The sequence below is a fragment of the Octodon degus genome, unplaced genomic scaffold, assembly GCF_000260255.1.
Source record: "Octodon degus isolate 3935 unplaced genomic scaffold, OctDeg1.0 scaffold00220, whole genome shotgun sequence".
Classification (NCBI taxonomy): Eukaryota; Metazoa; Chordata; class Mammalia; order Rodentia; family Octodontidae; genus Octodon; species Octodon degus.
The window spans coordinates 2596808-2615009 of record NW_004524796.1 but is presented as its reverse complement, the minus strand read 5'-3'; the positions used below and the strand labels follow the sequence as shown (position 1 = coordinate 2615009).

At 37.8% G+C, this 18202-nt stretch overlaps 1 protein-coding gene across 4 annotated transcripts in view; it reads right to left on the bottom strand.

Annotated features, from left to right (window-relative positions):
* Stam (signal transducing adaptor molecule) overlaps window positions 1-8033 on the bottom strand; it is a 69842-nt gene extending 61809 nt beyond the window's left edge. For all 4 annotated transcript variants that reach the window (XM_004645192.2, XM_023705437.1, XM_023705438.1 and 1 more), the window contains exon 1: window positions 7829-8033. In XM_004645192.2, coding sequence (XP_004645249.1) covers window positions 7829-7868 — 40 coding nt within the window. In that variant the 5' untranslated portion in view covers window positions 7869-8033. The remainder of the gene's footprint in view (window positions 1-7828) is intronic.
* Between the last annotated feature and the right edge of the window lie 10169 nt (window positions 8034-18202).

Genomic DNA, 18202 nt, shown 5'->3' with positions numbered 1-18202 from the left:
GGTATGCACCACCATACCTAGCTCTAAGGATATTGTTCTTAAAAAAGCATACTTTAGTCTTAAAATTTATCATTTTAAAAACATAATAGTTAAGTGAGTTAAAACTAATTAAAAAGTTACAGTTAAAAGGTGACAGACTATGTTTGATCAAATATGAAATACTATCATGACCATAATCTTAAGAGATACTGAATTAATGACATAACCAAGAATATGTAATACAGGCATTAGCAGACGTGCTGACACTCATAGGCAATCTTCTTCAATTCTGCTACACATGAATATCTGCTATGGTTTAGATCTCAAATGTGCTTGGATTCATGTTCCGTCAGAGGTGGGCTATCTACAGCCATATCACACTAATCTCAGAGATGGGACCTTCAGAAAGTGACTGGATCAGGGGGGTAAGCCCATCGATTGAGCAGTCTGATGACTTAATAGTTCAATGGACCGCGGAGCCTATTGGAAGAAGTAGCGCATTGGTCGTCTGTCTTTGAAGGCTGTATCTTTCCTCTGAGCTCCTCCCTGTTTCTAGGCTTCATCTACCACATCTTTTAGCCATGATGTTTCTGATTTATCAGAGGCAACACAGCCAGCTGCTTATAGACTGAAACCTCAGAAATCATTGAACAAAAAACATCTACACTGCTTTATAGTGTATGTTTCAAATATTTCATCCCAGTAACAGAACAGCAAGTTAATATAGTACCTGACTCAAACTCGTAAGTCAGCAATGCAACATCTGCGATCTCCAAACTGTTCATACCATTTATTGATATAGCTTTAAGATCAACAAAATTAGTACCACAATTCTTGTTATCAAAAAATAAATATCTTCCAATCAGAAGAATAAAATACTAGTAGCAGTTCAACATGGTTTGAGACTACCAAATGAAATTAAAACTATTATCTTCTAAGACCAAAACAAGGCTTGTGGGAAAGGCAGAAAGACAAAAATAACAAAGATTTTCCTCTAAAGAATTCAAAACTTCATAATGATCTCATTTTATCCTCAGATTTTCCTAAGACTAATATTTAAAAAGAACTTAAGAAATTTGTCCAGCAGCACACAGAAATTCATATAAACATCTCAACTGAATTTCAACAGTCTTTCTAATGGAGTCTTTTTTTGAAAAGCAGATACTTCTTGATTTTTTTTGAAATTTTATGATGGCCAAACATTTGAGGAGTGAGAAATGCCAAAAGGATGACTGTCCATCAGGCTCCAGGGAGAGCACGCCCATTCAGCTTACAGATGTAACAGTCCTTCAAAAATGGCCAATATAGAGTCTGGTTCTGTGGTACAGTGTGCTCAGTACACACATGGTCCTAGGTTCAATCTCCAAAAGCCAAAACAACAAAACCTTAATGAGAACAAAGAAAGAGAACATGTCAGGCCAAAAAGACACATACATGTCTGAAAAGCAGGGTAGTGGCAGTGTAAAGCCAATCAGGCGTGAAACATGCCTTCAGGAAAAAATGAAAAGCAAGGTAGATGAGTTGAAAAGGAGCAAAACGCTATGAGGCCTTATACATCAGAATCCTTAAGAGGCACATTCGGTACATGGGGCACACAGAAGGCAGTGCACATGTGTTTGGAATATAGAGAATTGGAACTACACAAGAATGACTCTGGGGCGCTTAAACTACATGACTAAATAAACAACTCATGCACCAGTCATCAAAACAGAAGCAAAGTTCCAACAGTCTTGAACACCCTGAATTTTTTTTTTAATAATTATTTTATTTATTTATTTATTTATTTATTTATTTATTTGTGTGTGTGTGTGTGGCCAGCTCAGCCCACCAGGGAGCGGGCAGGCTGGCATGTGGTGCTGGGGGATTGAACCGAGGTCCCTGTGCTTTGCTTGGCTTAGCTTGTTCTAAGTAGGTGCTTTAGACCACTGAGCCATCTCACCACCCTGAATTTAAGCTTTTGAAACTTACCCAACTGCAGTGGAGTCAGACTATCATGTTTCTACACAGAATCCCCATAGCAATCCTGAGTGAGGTACTTTTATCCCAATTTATAGAAGTGAATTTAAAGGGGTCTTTACCTGTCCTATCATAAATTTTGCCCATTTTCGTGTAGCACATGATGCAGACAAAATTTAAGCCCAACATCAAGGTCTTTCCATCAAATTACACATCAGAAGAAAAAAATCAATCTGCATATGGTTTATGATACTGACTGGACTAAAATCCAACCAAGTGGATTAAAAACATGTCCAAGTTTATGTAGAGTTATCCAAAGAAGTATGCTCAGGAACAAAAAGGCACTATTATAAAAACAAAGTCATAGTGATTTAGCAGAAGTAGAAAAAGACACTTCTGATGACCAAAACAGTAAAAACACCATCTAATGAAGAACTAGACAGAGAAAGTTCAATTATAAGTCAATTCTTTATATCATTACAAAACTTCAAATAGAAACACAAGACTGACAACCTAGAAAAATATCAATAATTCTTTTTTGGATACACTGAGTTGTTACTATGTATCAGGTTTGGTCACAACATACTAAAGAAAGAAATGAATTCTTCTCATCCTTATAGAGTTCGCATCCTACAAGAAACTGATGAATCATTTAATGTCAGGTAATCAAGTGCTAATAAATAAATAAATAAATAAATGGTAAGGAGCAGCAATAATGGGTAAAGATGGACTTTTTTTTTTCTTTTAGTAAGTAATAAGGAGCCTCTACAGAATATGGCAAACCCTTAAAACTATCTAGGACAGCAATAACCTAGGCCAAGAAAATGATTTAAGTTAGCTTCAAAGGCAGAAATGCACACATGTAGCAACCAAAAAGTAAAGCATGACAAAAACAGGATTATCATAATCACATCAGAGACCCAGAAAGTTCAGGCTGTGGGCCACACAAAGATATGCATTTGCCTGCAAGTGCTAAGGGAAGCTACCTAGTGGAGGTTCTGAGCAGGTAAGCAACATGAACACTTTTTAAGGTTGCCTTAGCTTTCACAAATGATTGTAAGGTGGTAGAGCAGTAAAAAAGAATACCACGAAGCTCTTGTAGTCGTAGAAAAAGGTTACAATGACCAAATATGATAATACTGCTCAGGTAGAGAGAAGCGATGAGTTTCTGGATATATGTGTGTGTGTGTGTGTGTGTGTGTGTGTGTGTGTATTTTTTTTTAAGTAGAGCCAAAACATCTTACTGATAAAATGGGTACAGAATGTGAAGCAAAAACAAGCAATGATGAATCTTAATCATCAGAAATGAGTGGCAGGAAATATTAACAGCACCATTTACTCAAACAGGCAAAGATGAAAGAATGAGAAAGTTCAGAGCTGGTCATGGTAGCACACACCTGTAATCCCAGCACTTGGGAGGCTAAGGCAGGAGGATGGTCATGAATTCAAGGCCAGCTGGGCTACATAAATGAATTCAAGACCAACCTGCATTCCATATAAGAACTTGACTAGAAAGAAAAGAAAAAGAAAGAAAGGAAAGGAAAAGAAAAGAAAAGAAAAGAAAGGAAAGGAAAGGAAAGGAAAGGAAAGGAAAGGAAAGGAGAAAAAAAGAAACTAAGATTTGGGTTGTTCACATGTTTGTTTTAGACTCCCATCAGAACCCAAGAGGAGGGGTCGGGGAGATAGCTCAGTAGAATAAATGCCTGCCTGGCAAGTGCAAGGTCCTGAGTTCAATCCCTGGTACCACCAAAAAAAACAAAAACAAAAACAAAAACAAACAAGAAGAAGAAGAACCCATGTGGAGATGCTCAGTAGGTAGATATCTACATTTAGACTCAGCCTAAGACTACGCATATAAATTTGGGAGTCATCTGAGTATTCATGGTACTGAAAGTTAAGGTATTAGAGGAGGTTTTTAAAAAATTCTCTATAAATAAAACCAGAAAATTTTCTAAGAGCTTCACAAATATCAATTCAATTCTAACGATCCTGTAGGTTAAGAAATATTAGTATCCCCATATCACATATTAAAGAAAATAGAGGTAGAGAGTAAGCAGCTAGTCCAAAGTTACATTTCTGATAACAAACCTGAGGCTTGAATTCAAGCAGTGTCTTTAACTCAAGTTCCAGGATCTGAATTCTTAATGCTAAGAATTTAATGTACGTTTCCTCTCAAGACATTGAAAGAAAAAAACTTCAAAGGAAAAAAGGATCCAGAATGGATTTTCACGGCATTCAACATTTAGATACTGCAAAAAAGAGAAGCAATAAACGCTAAAAAGGAGTTAAGCAAAAATACAATGTTAGAATGAAATAGATTTTTTCATTAAGTTTACTGAGTATTTATTAGCACCAGACACTGGACTACATGCTAGGGATACAGTAAACAAATCAAAAATCCATCCTCCCAGAGCTCATCCTCACAGGTTTAGGCATTTCTACAAGAAAAAGGCTACCACCAATACTTTGTCTCAATACAGAAAATGTTATATATTACATACAATTTCAGTATGTGAAGTTGAAAACAATTTTGAAAGAGTATTGTCTCAGTTACTTTTCTCTTGTTGTTGGGACAAAACATTCAACACCCAAAATTAAGGAATGAATGGTTTATTTAGCTCACAGTTTGTGGAAGTTTCTGTCCATAATCAGCTGGCTCCAAGGCAAGGTGCCACACAGCAGAGGACAACAGTTCTTAGTGGCAGAAAATAGCAAAATGGCAAGAGCAAAAAGACAGGAGCAGTGGCAACAGCAGCAGAAGCAAGCCTCTCTTCCTTATATTGCATTCCGGCTACCCACAGGTACAGCACTTATACCTATAATCCCAGCAGCACTCAAACCCATACTCCCATCATTGGATCATGAATTAAAGACAACCTCTAGAAGTTGCCCCAGTACTATACGAAGCTTTGGGGGGGACAACTAGGCACAAACTATGACAAGTATAATATACACAGACATAAAGTGATTGATGATTCCATTAAATGAATTAGTTGGGGTTATTTAACATAACTGACACATTGATGGATAAGGCAAGAAGGAACAGTTAAATTTATTCTGTAGTCTACATAACGTATCCTATATGCTCTACTAATAAAAAAAATACAGCATAGGAATCTACTGGACACCATCCAAGGATTACTAACTGGGGATTACCAAAGGCTCTTCTTAGATAAATATTTTATGATAATTCAATATATAGATCACAAGAGAACTGATCCAGATATAAAACTTGACTAACTTTAAAAATAAGCTTCTCTGAATAATGTATAACACCTAACAGGTAATAATCACCAGAATAAGGAGAAAAACAGAGTATTACTGTCTCTAATGCTAAATAATCTGGTAAACAAACCAACAAATATTAAAATAACTTGCAGAATTTGTAAAAAGGCACATATTATGGTAGACTAGAGGAGCCTTCTGAACTGGGAGTTACTTTGACCATAGTCCAAGGGACAGTTACTAATGCCTGGAGATGTTTCAAATCATGAGTTGCAGCAGGGTGCCAAGTGGTATACAGTGTGTAAAGGCCAATGATGAGGTAAAACACCCTGCACTGTGTAGGGTAGACTCCCCAAAAGATATTTATCTAGTCCAAAAGGTCAATATCCTTCCTAATGACAAACCCTGGGCAACAGCATTCAGGAAACAGTTCAGGTAAAACAAGTTGGTTCTAAACTGGAATTAAAACACAAGGCTAAGGGCCGGGGAGATGGCTCAGTAGGATAAGTGCTTGACTGGCAAACACAAGGATCTGAGTTCAATCCCCGGTTCCACCAAAAAATAAAATAAAATAAAACAAAACACAAGGCTATGCAGAAAGATAAGAAAAATAAAAACATAAAGGCAAGAAGGAGCCTGTGTTCAAACTGGGTAGTGTATGTTCAAGAAACAGGTTTAGCATTAAAAAATTCATCAGAATCCAATGCCTAGGTGTGTTGTCAAAAAAAAAAAAGCAGACCATGCCCTGGTTTCAATTCCTAGTACTAGAAAAACAAATTCACCAGTTAATAGAATATAAAGCTGATTCTCGTTCACTGACAGCTTATTATATAGGATCATTAAAGCTACATAGAAGTGCTAGAAACAGAAGTGTTTTATTTTAAGCATTTGTCCCACAGTTGATGTAATAAGTTGTACAATTCTTTGACAGTATGAGATCTTGTTCATCACTGTTTCTCTTACATTAATGAAAACTGTCCTGTAAATAATGAGCCAAATGTTTATTAAATGCAATTTTCCAATTCATTACTTATTTAATATTATCTGTGATCACTAAAATTTCATCCACTGCTAAGATTCAGGACATTTAAACCAGGGGAGTGGGGGGGGGGCGCTAACATCTAATTATACAAGGCACTGTATAGGCTCAACACATACTATTTCATTTAATTACAGAACAGAAGCAAGTGTTTTTCCCAGATAAAGATGAGGACACTGGAACTCAAAAGAATTTACCTTGCCTCTACTTCCGATTTTTACTGTGACCTAGATAGTGGCCGAGACAGAAGTGAACTGTTTTGTAGTCTTAACCCAAATCTCTAAGTTTCAATATGTGGTAAGGAAGAGCCCAAAGAACAAAATTCAGAACTCACCTTTCATAACCAAAACATGCTCATATGTGTAATGTTAGCCTTATATCCCTTCACTACAGTAATTATCAAATTCTACCTTACAGAACTTGAATATGGTATTCGTTCCCTGCTTTCATTTCATACTTTGGTACAAAGGTAATTCCTATGTACATTCAAAGCAAAATTCTCTACCCATTGGCTGGGGTGATAGCTTGGCAGTCTAAGCTCCTGCCTGGCAATCAGAAGGGCCCAGGTTCCATTCCTGGTATCACACCCACATGCAGTGTGGGCCAACAAAACACGCCAACAAGACAGTGCTGGTGCACGCCTGTAATACCAGCGCTGGGGAGGCTGAGACAAGAGGATCACTATAAGCTTGATCTGTGTAGAAAGACCCTGTACCTAATTAATTAATTAATTAATTTAATTGTCTACCCAGATATTCAAATCCCATAATTATCTTTAGGCCAGAAAATAAATGTAACAATAAGTACACAAAACATAGCTTGTTGAATTGTCATGCTACTGATCATACATAATACCAATGATTCAAGAAGCAATAAAAAGTTTAGCATTTCTTTTTGGGAGGAAGGGGCACTGGGAATCGAACTCAAGCCCTTGCACTCGCCAAGCAGGTGCTGTGCCGCTGAGCTATCTCCCTGGCCCAAATACAGCATTTAAGACGTATTTTCAGATTCCAAGTTCTCTTTTAATATTTCTCACTGTATGAAGCCCCAAACTGAGAGAAGCATCCCAAAGGCTCAGGTCTTCAATTCAGATTCTGTTATTACCACATATTTCATCTTCATCTTCCCCAGTATTTCTGGCAGTTTACCCTTGATCAGAGAGAGCTCTTTCCTCCAAGGAACAATAAAAAAGATATATTCTCAGTCCCCCTCAAAAAAACCTTATCTGAGACATTCTCCCGGTTTCACATGCTTAACATTTGGCCACAGACACGCTTCTGCTACAGGATCTATAATTCCATTCTACCGGAGATACGCCTCGGCCCTTCGCTGTGCTTCCAGAAGCAAAGTCCCAGCACCAGACGCCACACCAGATGCTCCTCCGAGGCCCCTCACACCAACCCGTTGAGCAGCTCCTTCGAAACCCACGGTCTTGCCTCAAAGGCCCATTTCAAAGGTTGTGAGTCCCAGTACTTTCAAAGAGGATGCGCCAAGCTCTCACCCAGTAAAGAATCTTAGGAAAGGGGGAGGGCGTGACCGTGCCTCCGGGGTCCAGAATGCACGCGGGGGACGGACAGAATGGGCTTGCAGTCGGGTGGGCAACGGACAGCGAGCGGCAGTAACACTCACCAACATCCTGGTCGAAAGGATTGGTGGCAAAGAGAGGCATCTCCACTGCGTGTCGAGGTGTCCGCAGGGACTCCCCCTTGGCACCGCCGGAGTCAGGGTGCGACTTAAGAAGGAACGCTCCTCAGGTAAAACCAACAAGAGACAGCACCTGGAACGCGACAGCTCCACCTCTCACCCACCCCCAGCAACCGCGGGAGCAGCAGCGGCGGCGGCAACAGCAAAGAAGCGTTGAAGGTCCCCGCGCGGAGCATGTCGGGAATCTAGGCGCCCTCGGCTCTGCCTGTTGCGAATCTATCCAGAATCTCTCCCGTCAGGGTAGAACCACGCAAGCCACACCCTCAGCCTAGCTAGTCTTATGATTACTTACATAAAAGAGTAAGATTAATACCTGCACTCTCCGCTTTTTCCTTGGCCAAAAACTTCCGGAGAGCAGGGTCCTTCAGGCGCACCAAAGGCGACTATCAACCCCAGTAGTGAATCAGAGACTTAGTAAGAGAAAAAGGGTCGAATAAGGATCCAAGGAATTCCTTTCATTCTCCCCCAGCCCCAAATTCGGTCCTTTCTGGGACACTGTGGTCAGGCAAAGGGGGAGAGAAACTCCTTTGGATCATGTAAGTTAAAAAAAAAAAAAAACCTCTTGAGTTTCATCAGCTGGGTGAGGCGACAAGAACTTGGTTGATGAAGTCATATGAGCTGAGGAATTGGCTGGAATCCCTGAAGAGGGGAGTGTCAGGGCGCTGCCTTCCCGGGAGTCCCCAGGCGCCGGGCTTCCGAGTCTGAGGGAAGCTTGTAGCGGGGCGTCGGCGCCTCCTGACTAAGCGTGCGGTCACCCAGCAACCGTGATCACGACAAAATGGGTCTTTCACGGCCCCAGATGATAGCCTTGTGAAACTAAGCAAAAGAAAAAAGAAAGAAAGCCGAAAAGGATGCTAGAAATTTTCGCGGTTCCCAGCAACTTCCAAGTATGAATTTAATATAAGTGGATGTAGCAAAAATCATCCACTGTCCTGGAGAAATTACAACATCTGCTACATTTTGCGTTGCACTTTAGAACAAACTTCGTAAGCTCATTTTGCGCATAAGTTAGAAGTTAAATACATTTACCTTACAACGTTTCAGAAAACAGCGTGGAAATACTGGCAAGACAGAATTAGTTTCATAGTGTACAAAGCGTTGTTGCAAAAGCTCGCTTAAAATGAAGTTCCACTTCCAAAGAGAGAATGCAAATTAAAGTAGCAGATAATGTTTTTCATCATTCAAAGTAACAGAATCAGGGATATAGGAAACTGTACAGCCACATATTGTTGGGTGAAAGAAAGTTAACAGTCATCCCAAGAGTTGGAAGCCTGTAACAAGCTTTTTAAAACGTAAATACTGTTGGACCCAGCGGTTTTGGTTATTTTTTTAATTTACCATAAAGATACTCTTTGAAAACATGAACAAAGGTATACATGCCAACACTGTTTATCATACCAAAGTATTAATTGTTCACTATAATGTCCAATATTAAGAAATCGGACAAATTACTTAATATCTTAGTGTTTGTGTCCGTATCTCTAGGAAACAATAATAATAGGGATTGAGGATCAAATAAACTAATACAAGTAAAAGCCTGTAACTGTCTGGCATGTAGTAAGCAATAAATGTAAGCAATTATTAAAATTATTGGTCAAAGAAGTTCTGATACACAGCCTTTGAAGGTGATGCTATAGATCTGTACTTACATAGCTATTTCAATATGTAATTTTTTAAAGTTACACAATCATGTAAAATTACAAATACGTACAAATTTGGAAGTCTACAAGAAATACACAAGAATATTATGATATGATTATCTTCAAATAGTAAGATTCTGAATGATATTTCTGTTATTTGTGCATTTTTTATTTTCCAAATATGGCAAGTGTATATTTCTTTTACAAGCCAAAAAGCATGCTACAATAATCCAAAACAATGTGCTATAGTAGTACTACCAAGTTCTTGACATTTTGAAGGGCCAGTATTAATGCCTGTGCCTTATTACAAATACAAAGCTCTTCTAAATTTAATATTGGGGGGCCTGGCCATAGCTCAGTCCTTTAAGTGGCTGCTTCCACAAAGCTGTCAGCCTCAGGTTGCTGGAGTTCGAACCTCACAACTCTCCCGCTGGCCACAAGTGCCCTGAAGGCTTTTGAGGAAGAAAAAAAAAAACAAAAAAAAAAAACCATAAATTTAATATTGACACAGCAATCAGAACATTGTCTTTTTAAAAACTTATTATTAGGCTGACAATCATGTAACAACTTGTCTTCCTCAATTTACAAAGCAGTACCTTAGGTACACTATCATAATTTCCTTATGTCAGAGCCAGGTAGTTATACAAATATATTTGTCCATACTCTGCTCTGGTAATAACATGAAATTATCCAAGCCTTAAGTGTTAACACATGAGCAATGCACATAACACAGCACGGATAAACCTTACACACAGTATTCTGACCAAGAAGAACAACATTAGCTATCAGTCTTTATAATTAATATGCTATAAAAATAAGCATTATGAAATATAAAATTTATTATATATTTGACAAAAGCCACATATAAAAACAAAATAAATTTGTTTCTGAGATTAACTTCCCTTTGAAATACAGGATTTCTCACTTTTGTTATATGCACTTGTAAAGAAAATTATTAAATTCATGTGTAGTATTTTGAACATTTTTGAGACTCAATTTCACATTAAAATATTTCTGTACTATGTTTAATAAATTTTGTGGCTAATTTTAAAATACTCCTTTATTCTCAATTTGGCTTTCAAAAATCTTTTACATTAAAACTAAAGATACTGTAGGGTGGGCAAGATAGCTCACCAGACTAAGCGCGTACATAGACAAGAGTAGGAACCAGGATTTGATCCTTGGCACCACATGCCACACCAGCCCCGCCCCTGACACACTGAGTAGGTCACTGAGACCATGTGTGGTGGCGCTCACCCATAATCCCAGTGCTGGGGAGGCTGAAAACAAGGATCACTACCAGTCAGAGCTGCACAGTGAGACCCTGTAACAAAATTAAAGATAATGACATACAAGTAAAGTTACTCCAGGAAAAAAAATCTTTAATTTTAAAACTCAAAAAAGAGGAAAGGAGCTGGTGAGATGGCTCAGTGGTCTAAAGCACCTACTTAGAACAAGCTTAGCAAAGCACAGGGACCGCGGTTCAATCCCCCAGCACCACATGCCTGCCAGCCCCCCCCCGTGGGCTGAGCTGACCCCCACATAAATAAATAAAAAATAAAAATAAAAAAGAGGGAATATCTCAGAAAGGTTATTAATATTAATAAATATCAGAATGATTAACATTTTTTTCAAATTAAACCCTTCCTCTCCAATTTTGTTGCCACCACTCTATTACCCATCTTCATCATTTCTTAAGTGAATTACAGTAAATCCTCTTATTCACAGGGCCTGAGGCTAATTGTGGTCCAAGAATATTAAACAAAAAACTCCAACAAATGAGCAAATAATGAATTGTATGCCATTCCAAATAGTATGATGAAACATGCCCCCTTCCATTCCATGTGGCCCAGGATATGAATTATCCCTTGGTCCAGTGCATCCATGTGATATATCCTATCTCCCATTAGTCACTTAGGAGCCATTTTGGTTATCAGATTGACATTATTAATATTGTTTTCATTATACCATTACAGTTGTCTTTTATTAAGGATTTCTTATCGTGTAACTTATAAATTAAACTTTATCCTATCTTATATGTGTGAGAAAATACATAAAATATATTTGGGTCAGTAACAGCCAGTTTCAGGCATTCACTAAAGGCTTGGACATAAAGTGGTTGGGGGGGACAATTTCCTTGGATTAAAAGGATTAGGGAAAAGACTACTGTATCATATTCACCTTCTAGTATCTTTTTCTTACTGCTATGGGATAAACCGTATCCACCTAAAATTGCTATATCAAAGCCCCAACACCAACATAATAGTTTGTAGACATGGGCTTTGGAAAGTAAGACTTAGATTAGGTTATGGAGCATGGGACCTTGTGATGGGATTAGTGTCCTTATTATAAGAGGCACTATATTGCTTGTCCTCTCTTCTATCATGTAAGGATGCAATAAGAAGGCAGTTGTCCGCAAGCATGTAGAGGAATCCTCACGAGAAGATGACTATATTGACACATGTAATGATCTCAGACTTCTAGCCTCCAGAACTTTGAGAAAATTAATTTATGCTGTCTAAATCACTCTTGCTATGGTGTTTTGATAGGGCAGCCCATGCTAACTAATGCACCCATTTGTCTCCAAACTGTTCTCTACTACCAAAATGATTTTTCTGAGACAAAAATATGATTTTATAATTCCCTTAAGATTCTTACCTGTTTATTCTGCCAATTATTCAATACAAATTATTGACTCATGTTTTCCAGGCACCATCCTATATGCTAGAAATGTCAGATATATAAATGATTTATTTTTTGCGGAACCAGGGGTTGAACTCTGGACCTTGCACTTGTCAGGCAAGTGCTTATTCTACTGAGGTGTCTCTCCAACCCCTGAGATAAATGATTTATGTAACTTAGTATTTTTTGGAAAGTAACCTATTGGGCAGGAAGTAATTAATTCAACTAATTTCTTGATTCCATATTAAGAGAGTCTCCAATCTGCAATATTAGCCTTAATTCTCTAGTGTTTCATCCGTATTCATTCATATAGATGGTTAGTGCCTCAACTCGTCAGTTTTTATGTACTGCTTTCATCTTTTTAAACTACCAGCAGCCATCCAGATATCCTTGTACTTTTTGAGTCTTTAAACAAGCAATTATTTCTGCTTCTTATGTTTAGTCTATTTAGATGGATTTGAGACCTTCTCTAAATCTGCACTCAGATATCACTTCCTAAAAGCATTTCCCAACTCAGTACCCAACCAGTACTAGTCATATAGTAAATATTTGATTATTAATTGGTTAATTGGGGCCGGCCAGATAGCTCAGTGGATTAAAGCACATGCTTAGGCAGATGCAGGGACCAGGGTTCGATCCCCAGCAGCCATGCCAGCCCCACCCCCAGGGTGACTGCAATAAAGTACGGGCATGGTGGCATGCACCTGTAATCCCAGCACTTGGGAGGCTGAAAAACTATGTAGATCTGAGTCCGATCTACATAGTGAGACCGTAGACCCTGTACCAACTACAAAAAAAAAGGTTAATTGGTTAATTGGCTATCTTTTTCACAGCACTTAATGGTATAATATTTGTTCCAGGTATTGATTATTATATAAAAACCATACCAAATCTAGTGTCATAGAAAAAACAATCGTTTCTTTTGCTTACAAATCAGAAATGTGGTCAGAGCTCAGTGGGAACAGCAAGCCTGTCTTCCACACCGTGTTATGTCGGAAGAGCTGCTCAAGAGCCAAAATGATTTGGAATAGGAAAGTAACACAACATCGTTTCAGTCATTTGGTTGGAGAAGTAGTCAGAATGTCTCTAAATGAGGGGAGGGAATAAAAGTTAGAAAAAGTTTTCAGGAATTTGGGTGGTCATATTTAAATGCTGCTGTAACATTTTGCTTGTTTATATAAGCATTGTTTTTTAAATCCTTTAATCTGTACGTGTATGTGCCATGTACAGTGTCATAAAAGTGTTAAATTCAGTAAATAAAGTATATTACGTTTAAAATGGCATACTTTCATCAGTGGTCGTAGACAGTGACGAGATCTGGTCTTGTCACATAAGCGAATAGAACTCTGGACAAAAATACAAGAAATAAATTATTTTAAAGATGACACATGTGGAAGCAGTGTACTGCTATCCTAAGGAAAAAAGAAATATGCGTTGAGTCATATGACTGCCAGCAGTTATTATGCCAAGAATTAGTTTATGACTATGACATAGAAACAATAAATCCAAAGAGTATCAAATGGTCTTATTGAATTGAACAGATGAAAACCAGAATTTGGGGAAGTCAAGAGATGAGAATTTGGAGAGAATATGAGGAGGGTGCTGTGCAGAGAAGTATTCTAGAAATCTTGATGGTTTGGCTATATGCTAATATAAGCATGTGTAGGGAACAAGCTCTATAAGTCTAGGGGAAAAACTGTTACTAGGGAACTCGAACCTGTTATAACAAAATTTAATGAGTCTAGAAGTCATTTCAGTTCCCAAAACCAGAAAGAGGAGACTTAGTTAAATGCCCTGCATGTCAAGAAAATACTTCAACAAAGTAATGCCTTAGTAATGGGGAATATCCTGAGAAATAAGGATACTCTTAGAAAGCTTAAAAAATATCTCTCAAAGGATAAAGCTGAGCAACATGTGTGATAAGGTAAAGCAAACCATGAAACTCTTGAAAGGAATGTTCCCTATCCCTGTGTTGTTTTTTTATTGCTACAACAAATACTAAGGTAATTAATTTATAAAGAAAATGTTCTTTTGATTCTTTGTTCAGAAGTTTCAGTCCATCAGTCCAAGATCAATTGGCCCTGTTGCTCTGGGCAAGGCAACACATTAGAGCAAGAGCACATAGTAGGGCAAAAGCATTTACCTCACAGCTCAGAAGCAAAGAAAGAGGAAGGGGTGGCAATGCCACAATCCTGTTTAAGGCCATACCCCCCAGTGACCTAAAGACCTCCCGCTAGGCTCCACCTCTTAAAATTTTCATTCATTCCCCATGGTGCGAAGCTGGGGACCAAACTTTTTTAACACATGGGATTTGTGCAGGACACTTAATAACACTATAGCTTCCCTCTGAAAAAATTGATCATTCAGAGAAGTTCTACAATGGCCAACTCCAATAAAAAAAAAAAAAAAACAGTGAACATATGAAAAGTCAAATGTGGCTGGGAAACTATATAGTGACAGATGCTCAAATACACATGTTCAAAATTTCTCCAGGCAAAACGAACAAGAAGGGGTGAGAGAGAGTTCAGTGGCATAAGCACCTGACTTGCAAGTGCAAAATCCTGCCTGAATTCAATCCCCATTTAAAAAAAATGGAATAAGAAGTCACTTGGAAATTTGAATCCATACAAAATGAAAAAAGAGCAATCAGGCCATAGAAATAGGACCTGAAACTAAAGTGATGATTCAACTAAAAAAATTGTAAGACCTGTAATTGCTATGATCTCAAGGATTCACAAAAAGGAGAGAAATAAGAAACATAAGAAGCAAATGGAAATTCTAGAAGTAAAAAATAGGATAAGATGAAGCAAACTAGATGGAGTTAACAGGTTAGGCACTAGAGGAGATGTGAACAAAGTTGTAGTAACAAAAAGTACTTGGGTTGGGAAAAAAAAAAAAAAAAAAAAACTATACTAGAGTGCTTACCTAGCATTCAGATTTGATTTCTAGCACTGCAAAAGTAATTCATGAGTACATTAAAAAAAAGACTGAAAAATACTTAACGGAACCCTAATTTGTAGACAAATATATGGTAGTATCCCTTATAGTATGCACAGTTCCATAGGAAATAAAAAAAAATCACAGATATTTGCCACATTTTTCCAAATTCTATGAGAACTGTTTCTTCACAGATCTGAAAATGTAAATAAACTCCAAACAAAATCAACAAAAACTTTGCCAAGACACAGGATGATCAAATTGCTAAGAATCAGTAATAAAGATGAGATTTTAAAAATAAGGTATATGGAGAAAAGACAAAAATTACAATAAACGAACAAAACTATACAATTTTTAAAACAAACCCCAAAGTGACACATACTCTGTAAAATTAAAATACACTAATGAATAGACCAGGATAAAGCCAAAAGTAACAATGCAATCATATGTTTAAAGTCGTAAAATTTAGAAATTGTCACTATAGCATTCCATAATAGCAAAAATAGCTTTCAAAAATAAAGGTGAAGCCTGAGATGCTAGCTCAGTGGCAAAGTATTTGACTACCATGCTCAAGGCTCTAAATTCAATCCCTAGTACCACAAAATAAAATTGAAACATAAAAGTTAAATAATTACATACAAAACAAAATGCTTATAGATTTCATCATCAACAAAACCTATGTAAAGAGAGATGTTCAAAACAGCAACAGCAATAACAATTGCTAAGTCAAATGAAATATGATATCGCTTGGATTTGGATCCATACAAAAGAATGAAAAGTGTCAGAATGGTTATATGAAAAAAATATGACATATTTTGCTCAGACCAGCAAGACTCTTGAACTTCCTGGGTTGATGATTGTGAAGGGCAGCAAGACGATAAATGAAGACAAGATACAGAAAGCTAGGTAGAGCACTCTCTCCAGATGGGAGGAAAAGCAACTGCTCAACCACCGCAGCACACTGATTTATACATTCAGCTGGTTGATGTCACCATGACACACCCTGCCTAGCAACCCAGTGCTTGGATTACCTTGGGTGCCTGGTATTCTCTAGACTGGAGCAGCTTGTTTGCATAGGTCCCCTGGGGCACTCTTCATTCTCCCACTGGCCTTGCTCAGGCGTCACACATGTGAGCATCCTCCAGTTTCATCCATTCCCCACAATATTTTTTTCAGTGTAAAATTTATTTAAACACAGGAAAACAATGTCAAATCATGAACAGGAGAAAATGGAAATAATGTTCAAGAAATCTATGTCACATAAAAGTGGTACAAATATTATTATAAAGTAGACAGTGGTAAGTTAAAAATGCATGCTATAAGCCCTAGATTAATGTCCTCTTCCAAAAGAAAATAAATCAAATTTCCCTGAGTATCTATTTGTATTTATATATATCCTTGGAAATACATGAATACTTTTTAAAAATTCAAATAATTCAAAAGAAGCAGTAAATGACAAAAAGAGACAAATAGATGATAGCTTTAAATCCAACTATATTAAATACACAGGGTCTAACTACTCCAGTTAAAAGATGAAGATTGTCGAACTGGATTTTTAAAGAATAAGACCACATATAAGATGTGTGTAAGAAAGCTATTTTAAAATGCAGATTGGAAGACATACAATATTAGTATGTTTAGGAGTGTTTTGTTTTCTTTTTTTCCCCTGTTTTGTTTCAGAGGATACATAAGGGAAAAATATCCACTTTTTTCTATACTCACACCCAACACAGAGCACTTTTGTGAGTTGATGGATAAGAAGTTTTTCACTGATTCCCAGTTCTCTGTTTAGACCAATGGGGTGTCCTACAATATAACTCAATTCAGATGCTACCTATATGCAGATCGCATTAGATCCCATAAAGTAAGGGCTCTCTCCCACAAGACTTCCCTACTGCAGACACTTTGTCACCTGTACTTCTAACTGACTGGCTAAAAATTAGATATCCCCACAATTTCCACCTTGTATTAGTTTTTTGCTAGTATGTCTCAGAATTCTGGGAGAAACACTTTACTTACATTTACCTGTTTGCTATGATGACTATAACTCAATAATAGTCTAAATGGAAGAAATACAATGGGAAAAGAAATGAGGAGCTTATGATCTGTAGTGAGTTTTTACAGTTCTATGCTCCCTGGGTATAAGCTGGATCTTCTTATATAAGAAGCAAATCTTAGTCATCCTTGACACATATTCTGATTCTCGGTCTCCTCTCAGTTCCCTAGTGTGTTCCATCCAGATATCTGTCTTCTGGTGACCACGTCCATATGACACAGCTTAATATACTTGACTTAATCCACTGACACCCACACACCTCATGAGTTACACAGCTGTGTCAGTGACTACCTCTTAGTCACAGAATGTGTTCCTGCTTGTTCTGTACCTACAGTTGGAACTCCCCAAAGGGAAATTGATTTGGATAAAACCTGGATTTCCATAAAGACTTTGGCCCACGGGCATCTGCCAACTCTCCTCTCCCTGCCCTCCCACTGGTTGAACATCTTGTCCTGGACAGCTACCCGCTTCCTGTGGATTCTCTAAAGCATGCTGTCCTCTTATCTCTAAGATCTGTAACAAAGAAGCTCCTCTATTGTTACATGTGTTTTCTTTTTTTTCCCGGAAATTTTATTTTATTTTATTTTATTTATTTATTTAGTTAGTTAGTTAGTTTTGTGGTACCAGGGATTGAACTCAGGACCCTGCGCTTGCCAGGCAGGCACTTATTCTACTGAGCTATCTCCCCAGCCCTAATCTTCCAGAAATTATTTTTCTTTCCCTTAACTTAGTGATACTTTTTAATAAACACAAAGTAAATCCATAGTCTCTGGTTCTGAGCAGCTGGCTTCACAGGGCTTAATGCCAACTTAACAAATCTCTTTGATAAAGTACCCCGAGCAAGAAACAGTGCTTGGTCTGGGTGATGTAAGAGAGGGTCGAAAAAAAGAAAAAAAAAACATGGAAGGGGCTGGGGAGATGGCTCAGTGGAATAAGCGCTTGCCTGGCAAGCACAAGGGCCTGAGTTCAATCCCCAGTTCCACC